The 22,202-nt window shown below is 48.9% G+C and overlaps 1 protein-coding gene across 6 annotated transcripts in view; it reads left to right on the forward strand.

The window, feature by feature from the left end:
- The window catches only part of BCL9 (BCL9 transcription coactivator), a 100,689-nt gene that overhangs the window by 66,252 nt on the left and 12,235 nt on the right, over positions 1–22,202 (forward strand). The window contains exons 1-6 of one of the 6 annotated variants that reach the window (XM_036343395.1): positions 5,894–6,069; positions 9,726–9,858; positions 11,805–11,896; positions 18,265–18,576; positions 19,389–19,705; positions 20,833–21,022. In XM_036343395.1, coding sequence (XP_036199288.1) covers positions 18,524–18,576; positions 19,389–19,705; positions 20,833–21,022 — 560 coding nt within the window. In that variant the 5' untranslated portion in view covers positions 5,894–6,069; positions 9,726–9,858; positions 11,805–11,896; positions 18,265–18,523. Of the gene's footprint in view, positions 1–5,893; positions 6,070–7,825; positions 9,566–9,725; positions 9,859–11,804; positions 11,897–18,264; positions 18,577–19,388; positions 19,706–20,832; positions 21,023–22,202 lie in introns of those variants that run through there. The other 5 variants (XM_036343393.1, XM_036343397.1, XM_036343394.1 and 2 more) reach the window with 5 other exon arrangements.

Below are 22,202 nucleotides of genomic sequence, written 5' to 3' on the forward strand. Positions count from 1 at the left end.
CAGGTTTGGTTTGGACAATGAGATAAATGAGTTGGTAAGAAACAGTATAAGCCGCTGGAAACTGGGGCCAAACTGGGGGGTTTGAGCAAGGCAAGAATTTGTTAGGGCCTCTTATAACCCTCGCACCAGCTGGCTCAGTGGGCTCAACCTTTCTGAGTTTTAATTTCATCATTCCTAAGGTAGAACTTCATGCTCTCTTACAACAAAAATATTGTTAGGAATAAGCAATCCTTGGAAGTTAGAACTGTGCTGCAGAGTGTTGGACTTAAATTCTAATCATTAAATTTCTGTCTTGGAATTCTTTTTTTAAAAAAATATATTTTATTGATTTTTTACAGAGAGGAAGAGAGAGGGATAGATAGTTAGAAACATTGATGGGAGAGAATCATCAATCAGCTGCCTCCTGCATACCTCCTACTAGGGATGTGCCCACAACAAGGTACATGCCCTTGACTGGAATCGAACCTGGGACCTTTCAGTCGGCAGGCCGACACTCTATCCCAGCCGTGGGCAAACTACGGCCCGTGGGCCAGATCTGGCCCGTTTGAAATGAATAAAACTAAAAAAAAAAAAGACCGTACCCTTTTATGTAATGATGTTTACTTTGAATTTATATTAGTTCACACAAACATCCATGCTTTTGTTCCGGCCCTCCGGTCCAGTTTAAGAACCCATTGTGGCCCTCGAGTCAAAAAGTTTGCCCACCCCTGCTCTATCCACTGAGCCAAACCGGTTAGGGCAGTTTTAGAATTCTTATCTGTAAACTGAAGGGGATTCCTTCTAACCCTAAAACTTAGGTACATTATGTGTGTATCAGGAGCTAAGGGAACAAAAGCATTTTGAAAGTGGACTTTGAGAGAAAGACTGGAGGCAAACAAATAGCAGATGCTGTGATTAGCTGAAGAACTAAGAAGCTATTCTTATAGCATCCATGTTTGATGCGTGCTTATCATCACTTTGAGAGGCAAATTTCAGAAAGCAAAAATATAAAACTGCCAGGCCAGAGTGGCTCAGTGGTTGAGCATCAACCCATGAACCAGGAGGTCACAGTTCGATTCCCAGTCTGGACACAAGCTGGGTTGCAGGCTCGATCCCCAGTAGGGGGCATGCAGGAGGCAGCCGATCAATTATTCTCTCTCATCATTGATGTTTCTATCTCTCCCTCTCCTTTTCTCTCTCCGAAATCAATAAAAACATTAAAAAACACACACACACAAACACTCAGGTCTCTTTATTGTTAAAAGCCTTCATTTTTTTTTTATTGATTAAGGTATTACAAATGTGTCCTTATCCCCCCAGTGCACCCCCCCCCCCCCCCCCGCTCATGCCCTCACCCCCCTCCCCCGGTGTCTGTGTCCATTGGTTAGGCTTATATGCATGCATACAAGTCCTTTGGTTGATCTCTCCCCATTACCCCCACCCTCCCCTACCTTCCCTCTGAGGTTTGAGCATCTGATTGATGCTTCTCTGTCTCTGGATCTATTTTTGTTCATCCGTTTATGTTGTTCATTATATTCCACAAATGAGTGAGATCATGTGGCATTTATCTTTCTCTGACTGGCTTATTTCGCTTAGCATAATGCTCTCCAGCTCCATCCATGCTGTTGCAAATGGTAGGAGTTCCTTCCTTTTTACAGCAGCGTAGTATTCCATTGTGTAGATGTACCACAGTTTTTAATCCACTCATCTGCTGATGGGCACTTAGGTTGTTTCCAAATCTTAGCTATTGTAAGCTGTGCTGCTATGAACATCCTTTCTGATTGGTGTTTTCAGTTTCTTGGGACATATTCCTAGAAGTGGGGTCACTGGGTCAAATGGGAGTTCCATTTTTATTTTTTTGAGGAAACTCCATACTGTCTTCCATAGTGGCTGCACCAGTCTGCATTCCCACCAGCAGTGCACAGGGGTTCCTTTTTCTCCGCATCCTCTCCAGCACTTGTCGTTTGTTGATTTGTTGATGATGGTTATTCTGACAGGTGTGAGATGATACCGCATTGTCGTTTTGATTTGCATCTCTTAGATGATTAGTGACTTTGAGCATGTTTTCATGTCTCTTGGCCTTCCTTGTGTCCTCTGTCGAAAAGTATCTATTTAGGTCCGTTGCCCATTTTTTGATTGGGTTGTTTATCTTCCTTTGGTTAAGTTGTATGAGTTCCCTATAAATGTTGGAGATTAAACCCTTATCAGAAATAACATTGGCAAATATGTTCTCCCATGCAGTGGGCTTTCTTATTGTTTTGTTGATGGTTTCTTTTGCTGTACAGAAGCTTTTTATTTTGATGTAGTCCCATTTGTTTCTTTTCTCTTTAGTTTCCATTGCCCTCGGAGCTGTGTCGGTGAAGATATTGCTTTAGCATATGTCTGAGATTTTGCTGCTGTGGATTCCTCTAAGATTTGTATGGTTTCCCATATTACATTTAAGTCCATCAACCATTTTGAGTTTATTTTTGTGTACGGTATAAGTTGGTGGTCTAGTTTCATTTTTTTTGCATGTATCTCTCCAATTTTCCTGACACCATTTATTGAAGAGACTGTCTTGACTCCATTGTATGCTCTTGCCTCCTTTGTCGAATATTAATTGAGCATAGTGGTTTGGGTCGATTTCTGGGTTCTCTATTCTATTCCATTGGTCATATGTCTGTTCTTGTGCCAGTACCAGGCAGTTTTGAGAACAGTGGCTTTGTAATACAGCTTGATATCTGGTATTGAGATCCCTCCTACTTTGCTGTTCTTTCTCAGGATCGCTGCAGCTATTCGGGGTCCTTTTATTATTCCAGATGAATTTTTGGAGGGTTCATTCTAAGTCTGTGAAATATGCCGTTGGTATTTTAATGAGGATTGCATTGAATCTGTAGATTGCTTTGGGTAGTATGGGCATTTTAATGATGTTGATTCTTCCAATCCATGAACATGGTATGTCCTTCCATCTGTTTATGTCTTCCTCTGTCTCTTTTTTCAACGTCCTGTAGTTTTCTGAGTACAGGTCTTTTACCTCTTTAGTTAAGTTTATTCCTAGGTATCTTAATTTTTTTGGTGCAATGGTAAATGGGATTGGTTTTTTAATCTCTCTTTCTGTAACTTCATTTTTTTTTAAATCCTCACCTGAGGACATGCTTAGAGAGAGGGATGGAGAGAGACAGAAAGAGAAACATCAACATGTATGCTCCTTGCCTGGGGATCAAACCCATGACCAGGTTTGTGCCCTGACCAGGAATCCTATAGCAACCTTTTGGTGCATGGGAGGATGCTCAACTGAGCCACTCTGGCCTGGCAAAAGCCTTCATTTTTGAAAAAACAGTTTTATCATTTGGATTAAAAATGATTTATCTTAGAATTTCTAGAGTAGCAGAAATATTTGGAAGCTTTTTATTTACAGAATTCTTTAAAAAATGATTTCCTCATTTTCTATTAGTATTTTTGTATGTACATACAGTATGCTTGATCCTTATACAGCAAAATAGAATTCTTTCTCAAATGTAAATGTAAGGAAATTGGAAAATTCAAAGGACAAACATTTTAGCAAAATCGATAAATATTTGATAAAATAATTCATATTTTAGAACACACTTCAATTTCAGGAACAATGTAGCTAAATTATCATTACTATGGAGATCTTAATCATTAGATTCCATGACTTTAGCATGCTTGATATTATTGCCTTTTTACCATAGTGCTTCACATTTAATATTCATTTACATTTTTCTTCTGGCTCAGAACATAATTTTGAACTTTGACACATATATAGTGGAGTGAGGGGGTAATGCCTAATAAAATGGTTAGGATGTTTTGAATGAGTATTATTGTTATAATGAGCTCATTTTTGAATTTTTAGAGAAAGGTGATCTGGTCTGAAACACCCAGGCCAGAGCTTATTTTAGCAGTGTTATTTTCTTACAGGCAGGTCTATGAATCCCTTCTCTCCACCTACATTAGCAATTCTAATGTTTCGTGGCTTTAGTTGTCTTTTCATATCCTGACTTTTTCCTTCCACCTTCTTTTACAGAGGTTTCTTACCTATGTTACACTAAAAGTTTTACTGCCAAAAATTGACACCCCCCCAAAAAAAAAGCATTATTATTTTAATTACTTCCCATTTGGAATCCTTCAGCTGATCTTAGGCTTATATTGTTTACACCTACTACTGTGTTTTTGTCTGCATTTATGTCCTCAGTCATAATGGAAGACAGAGAAGATCTTGCTATGAAAAAAGTTTTTCAGAAAATCTAAGCTGGGGAGACATTTCATAGATACTTATTTGACCAGTTAAGAGTTTTAAAAATGGTCTCCAAAGCTTTTTATCATGTAGGGCTCTCCTGTATCAGCCTTTACAGCCAGTACCATTGGTTAAAAGATTGCTCCGAGGAAGACTTCCTATTTTATACGCAGGGAAATTGACACAGAAATAAGTAGCCTGGTTAAAACCATGGTGACAGAAGCAAAACCAGAAGGAAATTTATCTCCTTCCCTTGGCCACGTTGTCTCCATCCATCTTCGGGGAGAACAGGCAAGTACATTGTAAGACAGACAGCCTTCACTCAGCTGATTCCAAAAGCCAGTGCACAGAGTAGCAGAAACACCGTCCATGAGACTCTCCCAATACAGAGGGGCATCGGCAGTGTCGGGGGGGGGGGGGGGGGCTGGGGGGCAGGTGGGTCTGTAATAACCGTGGGTCACAGAGATAAAACAGTAGCCAGACTGCGCTTTATGCACCATGATGCTGTCATTTTTTCTGCTGAGAAAAAGTGCAATCACATGGGTTACCTTCTCGCTTCACAGGGGGCAGTGCGGGGATGCCCGGGCTCTGAGCTCCCCAAAACAGAGGCCTTCCGACACATCTGGGGAGCGATGCTGCCATTAAAAGGCGGTGGTGCCGCGATTGGAGGGTTTGGGCTGAAGGTCCCCTATGGGCACTCGCTAGCTACGCGTGAGCGAGGCTGGGCTGGGCGGGGTTGGGAGACCCCGCAGGAGCCACCTGCAGGACCCGGGCGGGAACCTGCTTGAAGGGCGGGGGGGGGGGGGAGTGCACCCCCTTGAAGGGGCCTGCTCCCCAGGAGGGGAGAAAGCCAGCACAGCAAAGGCAGTGCCCAGATTGAGGGGTGACGAGGAGGGACGGGGAAGGGTGACATTGCCTCCTGGAGGTGCGAGGGGGCAGCCTTCAGAGGACAGCACGCAGCAGAGACCCCTTTCTGCTTCTTCCAATTCGTTTCTGTCAAAGATGGCCAAATTCCACGCTGCCCTTCCCCCTCCCGCCTTCCCAGTCCCCTAGGTTTGCTCTCGGTGCTGCGGGCGGCGGGCGGGGGTTCCGGGTGAGTGTGTGCGAGGGAGGAAGGTGCGGGGAAGAAGGGGCCCCCTCCCTGGCCGCACTCCCACCCCGCCGGCCCTGGGGGAGGTTCTTTTAGTTAAGAAAGGGCTCTGCCGCTTTAAGGCGGGGAGTAGGCATCACCGCTGGCTGTTGACTTACTGGAGAGGGAATCCGGGGGCGTGGCCATGCAAAGCAGGAGGAGGTGCCCGCGATGGGCGGTCCCAGAGTAAAATATTGGAGGAGGGGGCGGGGCCACGTGGTGGGCGGGGAGAGGGGCGGGGCCTCTCCGGGAAGGCGGGGGAGGGGCAGAGGAGCGGTCGGGTTGGTACCATCGCGCGCGCCGGGAGGGGACGAGTGACATTCCCTTAGATGGGGGCGGGCCCTTCCCGGCGGCTTGGCCGGGCTGGGGCGGGGAGGGGCGGGGAGGGGCGGCCCCTTCCCTCGCCGGCGGGACGTCGCGGCCGGGGGGAGGGGCCCGGCTCCGCTCGCGTCCGCGGTGGGGCGGGCGGCGCGCTTCGTGGCGCGGAGCGGCCGGGGGAGGGCCGAGGGGAGGGAAGGGGCGGGCCCGGGAGGGGAGCCGGAAAGGGGGAGGCGCCGGCGGACAATGGAGCCTATGTGTGTCTGTGGGAGTGGGACGGCGCCGCCGCCGCCGGGGGGAGACGCTGCGCCGCCGCTGGCCCCGGCCCCGGCCCCCCGGGGCTGAGAGCCGCCCGGGCCGCAGCCCCCGCCCTGCCCGCGCCGCTCCCCTCCCCCACGCCCGCTCCGGGGTAAGCGGCACCTCGGGGGGAGGGGGGTGGGAAGGACCGAGCCCGGGGGGTGGGGGGGTCGGGGAGCCGGTCCGCGTCCGCGTGTTTTGAGCCGGTTTGGGGGCAGGGGCAGCCGCGGCCGCGGAAAGCCGCGGGCGGGGGAGGGGAGGGAGGGAGGGGGCGGGGGGCGAGGCTGCAGTTGAGTGAGTTGAGTCTGGAGAAATCTGGGTGGGGAGCTGGGGGCGTCCCTGCCCTGAGCTCGCCGCGCGGCGGGGGGAGACGGAGGCATCTTGGGTTTGAGGTTTGTCCCGAGCGGTGCTGGGGGAAGCTGAGTGGGATGGGACGGTCCTGGGGTCCCGGGACGAAGGGGCGGGAGGGGGAGACGGAGAACTCACCCGGGAATTCGGGCCGAGCCGGGCTGGGTCTGTAAGCCCCGAGGGTGCACCGCGCGGGCCGGGGACTTTGCAGGCGGGTGACTTGTTGAAGGCGGGGAAAGTGAAAGCCGGGGAGACCCAGGACCGGGGGGGCCAGCAGGTGAGGTGACGGCGGGCCCGGGAGTCGCTGTGGGGGTCGTGGACACACCAGTGGCTTCCGAAGCGGAGCCCCAGTCACTGACCTTTGAAAGTTGCAGAGACGATTGAGATGTCACTGGGTGGTGGGGAGCCGGTGAAATGGAGATTCCCTTGGGAAAACCACGGCCGGTTGTGATGTGCAGAGGGGAGAGCCCGGGCCTGCGGTGCTGCTGGGGGCCTGGAGGAGGAGGCCTGGTCTGTGCTGGGGAGGGGTGGCTTCGGGGCTCCACGGTAGCCCAGGTGGGGACTGGGAAGTCATTGGACGAGGTAGAGCAGTGGACAGCTGTCTCTTGGTGGGGAGACTCTTAGGTGGGATTAGGCGTTGGTTCAGGCCAAGGTGGGTAGACCCCTGCCAGTGACTGTCGTGGGAGAGTGATTGAGCGGCTGTGTAAAGAGTTACATCTGATCAATGGCAGGTGGTCGAGTATTTAACATTTGACATATTCAAGAACTAAGTGTCCATTCTTGGGCCAGAGAGGTGGACGCCTGCATTGTGATGAACCAGATTTAGCAGGTGGGAAGGCTAAGTAGTGAAATAATTGAGAGATGGGGTGGGTGGGGCGAGAGATTGGTGGGTAAGATTCATGGGCGGGTTAAGAACCTTTGATTGTCCTGTTGATTTTTTTTTTGACTGGATGCTATTAATTGGCGAAGTTTTGGCAAGACATTAACGTTAGCGTAAATAATGTTACGGCCCTACGTGTACATTTAAGAAAGACCTCCTTCCTAACTAGTGAAAAAGACCCACGCCGTTAAAGACAGAGTGGCTTAGTAAAATGAGCGAGCACCGAGGTGGCATAAGGATGCTTTGAGGAATGAGAATTCCATGTTAGCTGGCGGTGTGGATCAGAAGGGAAATGTAACGCAAAGCCGAAGCAGTTGGCATTGCATCCATAGCGTTAGGACCTGGGATCTAATGGTGTTGAGCCATTGGAATGTTACTTTGTGGTAACAGTTCTGAATGTAAGATGGTAATAGTTCCATACGATATGGTAGGGGGAGAAGAAGGTGATTGACTCTGAGATGAAGGAACAGCCTCCATACTGCTCTCTTCATATAAGGCAGTGATGGCGAACCTTTTGAGCTCGGCGTGTCAGCATTTTGAAAAACCCTAACTTAACTCTGGTGCCGTGTCACATATAGAAATGTTTTGATATTTGCAACCATAGTAAAACAAAGACTAATATTTTTGATATTTATTTTATATATTTAATGCCATTTAACAAAGAAAAATCAACCAAAAAAAATGAGTTCGCGTGCCACCTCTGACACGCGTGTCAGGTTCGCCATCACTGGCAATTTGTATGTAATTTGGATTTTGAGCTAAGGGTTCCTGACCTGGATTCTGAGATGACTAGCACACGTGAAAAGGTACTTCTGTGCACTGGAATTTCTTCTGTGGGCTCTTTCCCCTCCGGCCTTCAGGAATTGCCTGCGCCTCCGAATCAAAAGCAGATTCTCTCTGGCTTGGGGGTAGGGGGGAGAGTACAGAGGTCTCACAAGCATCATCATCAGCCGCATACTTGGTCGCAGTGACTTGGGACAGTGGTTGTAGCAATCAGGAGGCTGGCTCTCCCATTGGCTTCTGTGTGACTTGGAACAAATCTCATTTACTCTCCGGTTTTCCCATTGATGTTGTGGTGAGACCCCTGCCCAGACCACTCATAAGGCATTGCAGTGCTTAGCAAGTTGGTGCTCTCTGCAGGGTGCTTTGAGCACTTCTGAGAGTGAGAGATTCTGTATTATACAGCTCAACCTTCTTCTCGCTTCTCAAACTCTGTCTCAGGAACAGACCGAATTCAGCTTAGGTAGCAGTGATTAGCACACTTGTTTAAGGAACTGAAAGGAGTAGCTTATCCGTCGATCTTGTTCTGTTTGTCTGGGCCTTGTTTTTTATTAGTTTTCCCCTTTCAGTGGCAAGACAGAAATAGCGATGACAATTGTAGAAAGTTAAGCAGAGGTCCCGGGGGATAGTGGAATAAACACTCGGTGAGCGATAGCTAACCTTAGGCTGATACCAGCCCTAAATTTGTGTGATCTCAGACATGTTACTTAGCTTCCTGGTGCCTTAATTTTCTTCAAATATGAACTGATGCTGGTGGAATGACTGACTTGTCTGTCTGCCTCGGTGACTATGATGTCAGGGCTTATAGAAACTTTATTTGCTCTAGATCAGGGGTTCTTAACATCTGTGACCCATGTATCTCTTGGCCATCTAATGAATCGTGAGGACCCCTTCTGAGAATCATGGTTTTTTTTAATGCATAAACAGAATTACAAATGACACGGAAACAGTAAAATGTTAAACAATTGTGATAGTCATTTACATGCTTCTTTATGATGCATTAAATAGCAAAAAGTAGCTACAGGTCTAACAATACTATAATTTTGAAATAGTGATGAGTGTAAATACTCTGTGGCCATATCTGCAGGGACTGTATGTGATGTGAAAGTGTCTGTGGTTTCTCTTGGTGTCGCAGTCACAGGACAGCTGATACTGCCGCCAGTTGTCACCTATGTCCACAACTGAGGGCAGTGCTAACTTTTACTCCGAGGTTAGTGACTGTGAAGATGGAAGTTCCCCAGCAAGTTCACAGTTGCCCTCCCTCCCTGGCCTCTCCACAGACCCCTGGGGAGGCAGTAGATCCTAGATTAAGAATTCCTGCTCTAGACCAACTGATTTTCAAAAGTCAAATGATCTTATGGCCGCTTGCATTCTAAGCTTTGCAATATTTTCTCAGCATCTCCGCCATGCTAAGAGCAAGGGCACAGAGGAGATCTAAAATAAAAGGGCGTTTTGCAGCCAGTGGTGACTGTTCTTGGTTGTGGAGAAAGTGAAAAACGATGATTAGAAAGAGGCTTTTGCGTCTGCTGGATTCTGCTGTTTATAAACTACCCAAGTCTTCGTCGCGATGGACTTGGGCCGCAGCGCTCCAGCTTACCTTGTGAGTTTTAGTGGTTTTGCCTGCCTTCCCATTGTTGACCTAGACCTGATCATTTTCTTCCAGATACTGTTTTGGCTTCAGCGGCTTGGGGAACGGGGGGTTCTCTTTGAAACTGGTGTGAATTGGGGGATGAACTTTTCCATTCTTCTCATCCCTGTAGGACTGAACGTGGGACTAACCGGCGTCACTCCACGTTGACCTAGAACTTCCCATCTGCGTGGGAAGCAGAGCCCGTTCTTGGGAAGCTCCTGCGCCCTGATGTAGAAGAGAAAGCGGATTGGCCATCTTGAAAGGTAAAGAGCCTGTGATGAGCCCATCACTCCTGTGGTTTAATCTCAGTGGGTTGTATTGTTGTGTCTTTTTCTGCAGGGTCTCTTGTAAGTTAAAAGTGCGTTTGTTTGTTTATTGTTGTAGCAGTCCTCAAGGCAGAGGTCATGGGGTTAAACGTCAGTCAGAACTGCCGGTGCAGTGACCTTATACTTCTCTGTGAGCAGGGACTTCTGCAGGAGCGCACCTCATGGGCACGGCGGGGGGTGAGGAGTTAGAGCAGGTGTTTGTCCTGTTGCCGTTGGTCTGAGTGACTTTGAGGCCTGGTAGCACTGCCAAGCCCTGGGCTCAGTTGGGCTCCACCAGCATTGGTTGAGTTTCTGCTGGGTGCTGGGTGCTGAGAGGAGGAACCTCCTTTCCAGGGGCTCTAACCATTTAGCAACACCAGCCAGGGCTGAAATTTAATTTTGAGTGCTTAAATTTTGTCAGAATGCTTTCGCTTTTTTATTTGCTTGCTTAAAGTTTGTTAGCTTCAAGGATGACAGATGTCCGTTTTTCCCCTGTGAGTATGAGAACAAGTATTAGTATTTTGTTTGCACCAAGGTTTTCAGGACGTGCCCTTAGTCTAGTTTGTTTTTGCCACACGTTGGAAAGCTTGGTTCTTCCGATTGTGTACTTTTTCTGAGAGGAAGCCTTTTAGCAGTTGGCGTGCCAGAAGTTAAGGCGCGAGGAATGGAATCCTGAGGCCTGTTAGTCCCACATTCTGAGTTTGATTCTATGCCTTTTATGGAGCAATGATCATAGCCTAGAAAAGTTTGCTAAACAGGACAGAGTTGTAATACACTTGACTTTTTAGAGCAGGGCAGTGGGAAAGGATCATTGGAAGAGTTGAAATTGGAATCGGAGCGGTGATTCTGGCCTGGGATCGGTTAATTTGTGAATTTCCTTATGACTTGTGGCAACCTGTAGGGCAGTGGTTCTCAACCTTCCTAATGCCGCGACCCTTTAATACAGTTCCTCATGTTGTGGTGACCCCCAATTTCATTGTTACAAATTGAACATCATTAAAGCATAGTGATTAGTCACAAAAACAATATGTAATTATATATGTGTTTTCCGATGGTCCTAGGCGACCCCTGTGAAAGGGTCATTCGACCCCCAAAGGGGTTGCGACCCACAGGTTGAGAACCGCTGCTGTAGGGTCTTCTTTGAAAGTTTCCTAAGTGATCTGGCCTTAGGACACTCTGGGACTTGGTTCTTCCTTGCAGTTTGGAAACTATACATTGTGGGCTAAGGGGGCGCAGTGCTGCCCTTCTGATTTGTAAGGACTCTTGCTGGACATGTTCCTCTTGACGAGAGCCTCTGTGGATTTACCAGCTCAATTCAGCATGACACTGCTCACAGTAGGACTCAGTCCGAGGGAGTCATGTGGTCCGACACTGCGCACAGTAGGCACTCAGTCAGAGGGAGTCATGGTCCGCATTCAGCCCCCTCCCCCCAAAGCCTATGAAAGGAGATTTCCTTGCTCAGGGCCTCCCAGTGGATTAAGCTGGGAGGAAGGAGGAGCAGAGAATGGTCTTCACTTGGTGAATCAAGAGCGTGTGTGGACTTCTGTCTCCCTCACCTGACAGTCAGCTCTCGGTTCTCTGTACTAATAAGGAATGTGCAGAAGCAAAATGGGCTTTTTTCCTGCTAAGCTCCCAGAAATTTGAAAAGGACAGTCAGTTTTACTTGTTCTTAGTATTTCTCCAGTCTCTGGGAAAGAGGGAGAGTCACAGCCTGGAACCAGCTACTGATTGACAGGATGCCCGTCACACTCATTCTTCACACGGGAGAGGACAACTTCCCTTCAACTCATGTTCTAGGATAAATGGGCAACCTGTCCTTTTCTTAAGATGTTCAGTAACAAATCATATTGTTGATTTTAAAAATCCACTTAGGAGTTTTTCTTCTTTACTTTCTCCTTGTCCAGGTGAGGGTCACCTTTGAGCCAGGGCTTCCTGGGCTCCTCTGACTTCTCACCTCCAGGATGAGCACTGCCGTGTCGTGACCCTGGGGGTTTGGGTGAGTAGCCTGATGGACGATCCCTCTAGAAAGCGCGCCTGGCTTAGACGATTGCGGGGCGGGGAATGGGGAGGTTGGGCGGGCTCCCGATATTTTCCGGCAAATACCATGTGCCAGACACTATGGTAAATGCTAGGAATATAGGGATGAACATAGCAGTCTTGGCCCCTGCCTGCATGGAGCCTGGTGAGAGAGGTGAATGTTACACAGGCGAGCACATTGTTACAAACATGGAAAGTGTTGTGAATGTGAAACAGGATGCGATGAAAAGTGTGAAAGGGAGGGTGTTGTGGAGATTCGTGGCAGTCAGGTGTCCCTCCTCTCCGAAGAAGACACACTGAGGCTGGGACACAGTCATTCGGCAAAAGTACTCAAGCTTAGGTTTGGGTTGGAGTAAAGGAGAAAGGTGTCAAGAATGACTCCCCAGTTATGGGCATGAGCTGGAGATGAAGGTGCCGTCTACTAAAATGTGGAAGACTGAAGGGAAGTGTTTTTGGGAGACAGGGAATATAGAGAAGAGGAATTCTTTGATCTTGTTAAGTGTGAGACATTGAGGTGCTGTCAGGTTGGCAGCTGTGTCTGTAAGCCTGCCGATGGAGAAGTAAAATTGGGGTGGTTGGCATGGAGAGAACTTACAGAATGAGAAGAGGAGCCAGGGTAGAGTCCGAGGAACTCTAAATTATAGAGATCGGGGAGAGGGGTCAGCGATTGGAGGGCTGGAGTGGTAGGAAACCTAAGGAAGTGTGGTGTTGTGGAAACCAAGAGAGTCTGCACATCTGTGAAATGGGCATCGCAGTGGCCCCTGCCTTCCGGAGGCCGTGGGGGAGCAGGTGTGCGTGGACGGTGCTGGGAAGAGAGTTTCAGGAAGGAAGTGATCAGCTGGCAAGCTCCAAGATGGAATAAGACGAGGTTAGAGAAGTGGCCCGTGGTGACCTTAACAAAAATAGTGGTTTCTGCGATCTGTGGGGAGACGTGGGTTTAAAATGGTTAAAGGGTGACGGGCAGGTGAGGAAGTACATGAAGGCCGTGTCCTGTCAGCTCTCTGGAGCAGCTTGGCTCTGAAGGAGAATGGGATGCCAGGGCTGGGTTTTGGTTTTCCTTATTGTTACTCCTAATCGGAAAGAGGCTACAACTGTCTGAGCGCTGCTGGGAGATATTCAGGAGATGTGGGAGACGGAGGGCATGGCCAAAGGAGAGAGAGAGAGGCTCAGTCAGCGGAAGGGGGGGAGGGGGGCGCACCTGTGGGGGATGGCGTTTGGGGAAGAGGGGACCCCTTTCTGGTTCAGGAATAGAGAAGAAAGAGGGAATGGGTGGTGATGTAAACAGGTTGGAGATAAGGTGGTCAGGACTTCCTGCCTGGAGACCTCTCTTCTCCCTATAAGTCCTGGGCAAGAAAGACCCTGCACGAGAAGGGGGAGGGAGGGAGAAGGTATGGAGTGATGTGAGGCGCGTGAGCTTGCTGGAGCGTGGTGGTCGCCATAGGAGTAGCTAACCGGACGCTGTGTTGTGCCGTTCAGCACTTTCTTTCTTTTTTTTTTTTTTAATCTTTATTGTTCAGATTATTACATTTGTTCCTCTTTTTCCCCCCATAACTCCCCTCCTCCCAGTTCCCACCCCACCCTCCGCCCTCACTCCCCACCCACTGCCCTCATCCATAGGTGCACGATTTTTGTCCAGTCTCTTCCCGCATCCCCCACACCCCTTTCCCCCCCAAGAATAGTCAGTCCATTCCCTTTCTATGCCTCTGATTCTATTATAATCAACAGTTCATTCTGTTCATCAGATTATTTATTCACTTGATTCTTAGATTCACTTGTTGATAGATGCATATTTGTTGTTCATAATTTGTATCTTTACCTTTTTCTTCCTCTTCCTCTTCTTAAAGGATACCTTTCAGCATTTCATATAATCCTGGTTTGGTGGTGATGAACTCCTTTAGCTTTTCCTTATCTGTGAAGCTCTTTATCTGACCTTCAATTCTGAATGATAGCTTTGCTGGGTAAAGTAATCTTGGTTGTAGGTTCTTGGCATTCATCACTTTGAATATTTCTTGCCACTCCCTCCTCGCCTGCATAGTTTCTGTTGAGAAATCAGCTGACAGTCGTATGGGTACTCCCTTGTAGGTAACTGAGTTTCTTTCTCTTGCTGCTTTTAAGAGTCTCTCTTTGTCTTTTGCTCTTGGCATTTTAATTATGATGTGTCTTGGTGTGGTCCTCTTTGGATTCCTTTTGTTTGGGGTTCTCTGCGCTTCCTGGACTTGTAAGTCTATTTCTTTCACCAGGTAGGGGAAGTTTTCTGTCATTATTTCTTCAAATAGGTTTTCAATATCTTGCTCTCTCTCTTCTTCTGGCACCCCTATAATTCGGATGTTGGTACGCTTGAAGCTGTCCCAGAGGCTCCTTACACTATCTTCATATTTTTGGATTCTTTTTTCATTTTGCTTTTCTGGTTGGGTGTTTTTTGCTTCTTCGTATTTCAAATCGTTGACTTGCTTCTTGCGATCCTCTAGTCTGCTGTTGGGAGTCTGTATAATATCCTCCATTTCAGTCAGTGTATGCTTAATTTCCAGTTGGTCCTTTATCATAACCTCGAGGGTCTGACTAGATTTCTTGAGGATCTCACTACATTTATTGGCAGTCTCACCAGGCTTTTTGAGGGTCTTACTAAATTTATCAGTGGCTTCTAGAAAGTTCTTGAAAAACCTTAAAAGTGTGGTTTTGAACTCTATATCCAGTAGTTTGCTTTCCTCCATTTCTGTCATTTGTGTCCTGTTTCTTTGTCTCTGCCTTTTTTATGCTTCCCTGTGTTGATAAAGTGGTTTTCTGTGCTAAGTGTCCTCTAGGGCCCAGTGGTTCAGCCTCCCCAATTACCTGAGGAGGACACTCTTGGTGCACCCCCTTGTGGTCTTTGTGCACAGTCTTGTTGTAGTTAAGCCTTGATTGTTGTAGGTATCACTGGGAGGGATTGACCTCCAGGCCAATTGGCTGTGAGAATCAGCTGTGTCTGCAGTGGGAGAACTTCTGTGCTGGAGACACCCCTCCCGGGCAAGACTTGCTTCAGTGGGGCTTTGGTGCTCACTGCGTCTGCCCCCTGAGTGTGTCCTTTATGGATCCGAGGAGCTGCAAACTGGATGGTCCCACTCTGACCACTGGGAACACTGGCTCCTGGATAGCTAGGGAGGTGCTAATCTAGCCTCTGCCTGAGGCTACCCAGCAAAAGCCTCCCTGCAGGGTTTGGGCGGGGCGGGTCCCACGGGATCAACAGGGCAGGGCTAGCAGTTATGGCTGCTCTCAGAGGCCCCGCTTCCTCAGTGTCCCAGCAATCGCTGCAAACCCCTCTGAGAGAAAGCTGCCCTCGAGTTCCGACCGCCGCCAGACAGTCCTGGTTCTCCCGTATGAGTCTGGGTCCCCAGAGACTCGCCCGGAACTGGAGCTCAGAGCCTGAGACTCCCTCCCGATTTAAAACGACAACCGCGCCCTCAGCCCGCTCCGTGCGCGCCTCCGCACCTTAGTATTTTACTTCCGCACTGCGCCTCCTCTGAGTCTCGGTATGCTTTTCTCTTTCCTTCTCGTTGTAGAATTTCCACTCAGCCAGCCTTCCTGTGGTTCTGGATGATGTCCGTTCCGTCTTTTAGTTGTATTTTTGAAGTGGTTGTGCGAGGCAGCAAACTCCGGTGTTTATGCCGCCATCCGCTCAGCACTTTCTGTGGACCAGCTCGCCTCGTCCCCCAGGTCCCTGCTGTGACAGGCATTCCGTAGTGTTTGGCTGAACGCCAGCTCTGCCTCTTACTAGGCTGTGACCCAACTTACCTGGGCAACTCACTTAACATTTCGAGCCTCAGTGTCCTCATCTCTCAGTAGGGAGAGCAGTGGTTCCCGCCTCTGGGGTGGTTGTGAGTGAGTGGCAGTGCTTAGAAGAGTGACTGACACATAGTAAATGCTTTAAGTATTATATAGAAGAAAAGAGGGAAACATTGTATATATAAATCTAAGGAGGTAGGAGATGTATTTGGGGAAAATAATCTCTCGCTGGCTATAATTAGCCACTCTGTAGATCTTTCCAGTCCTTAGAAGTAAACAGTTGAGTACAACGTGCAAACGTAGGAGCTGAAGAGCCTAATTTTATTCTTTGGAGCCGTATGACAAGATGGTTGGCGGATTCTGCTCAGTGGTTGAGGTGTCAGGAAGACTGAAGCTGGGTGACTTATTCCTGCCCACCCTCCTGGATTAGGGGTTGAAACACCTGGGATTTCCGGGCACTGGGTGACCCCAGATGCTTGTTCCAGCCTCTGTGCTGTCCGTCCAGCCATAAAGTGATGGCAAGGAGGTGACTGAGAGCAAAGAGCCCAGTCAGCAAGCACCTGCTGGAGACCGAGGAGCCATTCCCAGCCGTGTGCTCTGTCCATTCATCTGTAAAATGCCTGTTGACCAGGTTGGACTAAATTGTGAGAATGAGAAAGTGTATGGAGAAGTACTTTGAAAATGGCAGTGTTTTATGTTCACAGTATCATTAGAAATTACCTTTGCTAACAGCTCATCAGAAGTGCCTGACGTATTGAGGTGACTTGGTATCTGGAATATGTTTTGAGGTCTTTGGGGGAAGACTACAACACACATGCCAGGTGCTTCTGTCATGGAGGAAACTGAATAAGTCACCGAGGGTTTAGCCACCTTCTTAGTACAGAGAAGTATATAAAACGGAAGAACTTCAAAGCAAGGTGCTTGTCTTCAAAGAACATAGTGTTTAAGGGGGATGCAATATACACATAAGACTGTTCAGTACGACATGTGGTGGAGGACTGGGATGCGTGATGCAGACAGAAGGCAGCAGGAGAAGTTGCAGGAAGGGACTGTATCGGTGGTAACAGCTTTTCTTTTCCTGAGTAAGTGTTTCCTGATGGCTCTCTCCGTGCAAGATGCATTCGCTGCTTCTATTTTACCAGTGGATCCTGATGTTTACTGAGAAGTTACAGAATGGTTTACGACTGTGTATGTCAAACTTGACAACCACAATCAATTTTATAGTCTAAACTGGAAATACGAAAAAGCTGAAGGTGGCGTGGGATAAAAATACAACTTCACCTACAATCAAGACCAACGTGTTTTGGAGCTGCTTTCCCCTAAGGTTGACACAGAACTATTCAATAGCATTTTATTCTAGTTCTTTTTCCTGACTTCACGTAAAAAGCAAAGAATGTAATCGTGGGCCTCAGAACTTCCATAAATTCCTCTCGGTGTCGCAGGTAAAATAGCTGGGACTCTTGCACATTCTGAACGAAGAAGTAGACATTTCCCACTTGACAGCGATCATTCTCAGTGCCAAACCCTGGAGTATCACAAACCCTCCCAGGGTCAGTCCCGTCCCCGAGTCCCCACATGTACGTAGCTGTAACACCTGAGCTGCTGCTAACTCTCTTGGGTTCCTGAGCCACGAATCCTGTGTCTAATAATGTCCTCCTTCTGTCGCCTCCCCATCAGTGAAATACCAGAAAGCGGGGAGGGAGGCGAAGCAACAGTGGTTGCACAGACACCTCGTTTTCCTACCTGAAGGGCTTTCTCATTTGCTCTCTGGCTAGGTTTGGGCATATTTTCTTGACCTTTATGCTTCAAATTAGCCTTGCAAATTGGCTAAAACAAACCTTAGCCTTCAAAGAGGTTCTTTTAGCGTCACATTCTGGATCCTTCCCAGGCTTCCCCACGCCTGCAGCCCCTGCCCTGAGCAGTGAGGACAGGCGCCCAGTTGACATAACTGACGAGGAAGATCATGGGAACCCGGGGAGAACTATTGGGTTTGGTACTGGCTCAAGCGTTGGTTTCAGCAGTGCCTCCTGAACCAGCGCCCAGCCTCGGCCCTGAGAATATGAGCGGAGATTCATTTGCTTCATGGTTTGAAGTCGGGGCGGGCTGGTTGCATTTCGGTGCCGGCTGGTTGCATTTCGGTGCCATTGTGTGTCGTCAGAGGTGGAACACCAGAGAGTTGCTGTGGATTAGGAGTACCCAGTGGTGTTCAAGGCATTGTTTTTAGAAAAGAAAACCTCAGGTTTCTGCGGGTTTTATATTTGGAAGTAGAGAAATGTAAGGGAAAATACATGGCTCAAGGTAAAAGTGTTTTTCTCGAATCTGCCCGGGACGTGATGCCTGGGTGGGAGGCTCGGTGCTTGGCAGAACGTCTTAGTCACTCTCCGTCTTAGCACCAGGGCCTGTAGGCCAGACTGTGAACATCACCCTTTCCTGTGACCTGACAGAAGCCGAGGCCTGGTCTAGCTGCTGCATGGCTGAGTCGGCGGCTGTGTTAACCTTGATCCTGTTCTAAGGGTGTTTGATGTCTCTGGTTTTGCTCCCAATCTTTCTGGGTGTCCTTTCCCGCAGTGTGCCCTGGAGATGCGAGATTTTCCTTTGGCGGCAGGAGGCACACACCCAGAGGATGCTGGAGCTGCGAGGGGAAAGGACCCACTTCCACAGCGGAGGAAAACAAAGAGGAAAAAGGCACCGAGGCGGCCAGCGCTGAGGGGCGCCCCCTGCTCGCAGTGGGCCTCTGCCACTGCCCTGCGCAGCCGTTCCTGCTGCCGCCCGAGAGGAACTCGGGGAGCCCGTCCTGCCTGTGACTGCAAGCTCAGGATTTCAATCAATGCATTCCAGTAACCCCAAAGTGAGGAGCTCCCCATCAGGAAACGCACAGAGGTGAGGCGGCTGCCCCACGGGCCCGTGCGACCAAATGGGGAAAGGAAGAGGCCCTAGATAAGGAAATAGTCATAGAAGAGTAAATGCAGCATTTCTGTCAGTTTTTCTTTGTTACCCTTTTGTCCATCCTCCCCTTCCGGTCCTCTTTACCTGGCCTCCTCACCAGAGCACAAACGAAAGGGCCTCCAGCACCACCCAGCGCCATAGTCCAGAACTAAGACAGCAGCCCCTCGACTGGGAAGCTCTTTCCTCCGGCCCATGTACTGAAGTTGATGTTTTACTAGAATTTTCCTGGTCCCCGGGGGGCAGTGGCTAGTGTAGCCTCTCCAGTGTGATGCTGCTTGGGGGTGGGGACTGGTCCCTGGCGGGGTGGGGGGTTTGTAACCTGCCAGTCATGGGGTCGCCTTGCTCTCGGGACCTTGTGTTCTCAGCAGAGAAGCTGGGCTCCGTTACAGCTGTCCCAGGCCGTCAGCTGGGGGTGGGGTGGCCGTGTGATCTCCGAGACCTGTTTGTTTACTCTGCGCTAGTCTCCGTGTAAGAGTCACTTCTGTGTACATAGAAACCGTTGTCCTTTATTGACAGAAGCCCTAGAGATGGGTCCCCATGTGGCTCTAGGGTTCCCGAGACCTGGCAGGCCTGGTGTGAGCCGCCTCGCCGAGCTGGGAGCGGGTGGAGGGAACCAGCAAGTGGCTGAGGTGAACGGGTGGTGACAGGCCTCCAGGCTCCCTGGCCCATGCTAGGGACTGCCTCTCCCTGAGGGTGCCGACCAGCTGCTCCCAGTGTCTGATGGCCCTGTTGTTTGTCTCTTTCAGTAGCCCTAAGTCAAAGCAGGAGGTGATGGTCCGTCCCCCCACAGTGATGTCCCCATCTGGAAACCCCCAGCTGGATTCCAAATTCTCCAACCAGGGTAAACAGGGGGGCTCAGCCAGCCACTCCCAGCCATCCCCCTGTGACTCCAAGAGTGCGGGCCATACCCCTAAAGCGCTCCCTGGCCCAGGTGGGAGCATGGGGCTGAAGAATGGGGCTGGAAATGGTGCCAAGGGCAAGGGGAAAAGGGAGCGAAGTATTTCCGCCGACTCCTTTGATCAGAGAGATCCTGGGACTCCAAACGATGACCCTGACCTGAAAGGTATGTCTATAAGATCTCTGAGACTCAGAGGGAAGTAGGTATTTCGGAGGGAAGGCCTCTGGCATTGGCAAATGTCGGGAGCCCATAGCCAAGTGGGGAGAGCAGGTGGAAAGGCAATCAGGAGCTTGCCTTTAAAGTGGAACTGTTTCTTCTCCTTTTCTGATGCTAAAGAATAGTGTGGAACCACCTTGCTGAGGAATTCTTGCTCTCAAGGATGCAGGTGCTGGGGTTATGGTTGCCTGCTCCATGGCCCTAACCATGCTCTGATGGATGCTGGTCTCTGTGCTGTTTGAACTTCAGTATGGAAGCCAGCCACTCCGGTTTGTCGGTGGGAGCAGCCCACACTGGAGCAATTTTTCTGGCCTCTCCTCCGTCAGATTAATCCTCCATAACTTGGGTTTTGTGCTGTGCGGTTGCTGCTTTGCCAGAGTTGTGGGCACAAGGGGATCCCTGGCACTAGTCCAGGTTTGTCACAGCCGATGCCAATGTGGCAGAGACTTGGTGGCCATGGAAATGGAGTGAGCCAGGAAGAAGGGGACAGCGGCTGTGGGTTTAGGCCTTTTCCTCCTGGTATAAAACCAGAAATCTTAACTGCAGGCCCGCACATGGTCAGTACTCAGGAAGTGGGAGTGTGATTCCCCAGCCCAGATTAGGAGGAGAGCCTGGGGAGCCACCCTCGTTCCCCCCTCCGGCCTGTGGGAGTGCTGTGCTGGGTGTGGGCTGCCGTGGCCGGGAAGTCAGATGCAGTTCTGTCCTCAAGGATCTGGGCGCACCCGGACAGCAGACCCTTAAACAACTATGATAAAATGTGTACAATTCGAACTGCTGAAGTAAGAGAAGTTAGGGCTTGGGGGTGTCCAGTCCAGGCCACGTGGTTCTAGAAAGGTTTCCAGGAAGAGGGGACATTATGCTAATATCTGGAGAATGTGGGGAGAGGAGGTGGGAGCAGTGCTTTATAATTCGTCACGGAGGAAAAGCATATTTCAGTTCAAACGAGTAGAAGAGGATTCCTCTTAGCAAGGCACTTCCTCCTTGAGATTTTCAAGGTGGGTTTGTGGTGTGATGCTGTACATGCTGGCAGAAGAGAGGTGTCTTCGTTCTGTGACATGAGGTTTTCATTCTTTTAGAATGTAATTCTGCTGACCACATAAAGGCCCAGGACTCACAGCACACACCACACTCGATGACCCCGTCAAATGCTACGGCCCCCCGGTCTTCTCCCCCCTCCCATGGCCAGACTACTGCCCCAGAGCCCGCAGCTGCTCAGAAGACTCCAGCCAAAGTGGTGTATGTGTTTTCTACTGAGATGGCCAATAAGTAAGTTGATGGCTGTGGCTTGCTGTTGGCTTGGCTTCTGTGTCTGGACACCTAAGTTTTTATTCCCATTGAAAATTGCTCTCCTCCCTCATTTGTATTATTATCATTACAGTTAACAGCATAGAAAGAGGTAAAATTAAAATATAAAACCTTGCCAGTTGGCGTAGCTCAGTGGTTGAGCATCAACCTGTGAACCAGGAGGTGATGGTTTGATTCCCGGTCGGGGCATATGCCAGGGTTGTGGGCTCCATCCCCAGTGGGGGGTGGGGGGTGCAGGAGGCAGCTGATCAGTGATTCTCTCTCATCATTGATGTTTCTATCTCTCCCTCTCCCTTCCTTTCTGAAATCAATAATATATATAAAAGTGTATATTATAAAACCAGTATTTATATATAAAACCTCCCCACCCCCACTCCCCAGAGGCAGCCATGATACTTCCTTGGCTTTCCTTGCAAAAATATGTTGTGCTTATGCAAACACACATTATAGACCTTTTAAGCAAAAAGGATTGATTGCATCAAATACTTTTCTACAACTTAGTATTCTTTTTTAAATGACATAAATATTACGTGTCTATTTTAGGATAATTAGAAAATATAAGGGATTTTAAAAGGAAAAAAAATCTCTCAAATTCACCAAGATAACTAACTGTTCTAAACATTTTGGTCACGTGTTTCTGGTGGATGGGGGATCAATGGATTTTTAGTTATTTATAAAAATGTGGCCTGGCTAGTGGGCTCAGTAGTTGAGCATTGACCTGTGAACCAGGAGGCCGATTCCCGGTCAGGGAGCATGCCTCAGAGTGGGGCATGCAGGAAGGAGCTAATCAATGAGTCTCTCTCATCATTGATGTTTCTATTTCTCTCTCTCCCTTCCTCTCTGAAATCTATATATATGTGTGTGTGTATGTATGTGTATGTGTATATCCTATCTAAAAAAGAGAAACATGGTAATTAGCATACGGCTGCTACCCTTCCCATTGGCTAATCAGGGCGATATGCAAATTAACTGCCAGCCAAGATGGCGGCCGGCAGCCAGGCAGCTTGAAATTAACATGAGGCTTGCTTGCTTCAGTGACCGAGGAAACCAACGTTCCCCGCCTGCCTTGCCGGCCTCTGAGCCTGCAGTTTGAAACATTGTAACAAATATAGAAGCTAAACAAAACCCCAGAAACCTGCTT

This window comes from Myotis myotis, unplaced genomic scaffold (genome assembly GCF_014108235.1).
Source record: "Myotis myotis isolate mMyoMyo1 unplaced genomic scaffold, mMyoMyo1.p scaffold_m19_p_18, whole genome shotgun sequence".
Taxonomy (NCBI): domain Eukaryota; kingdom Metazoa; phylum Chordata; class Mammalia; order Chiroptera; family Vespertilionidae; genus Myotis; species Myotis myotis.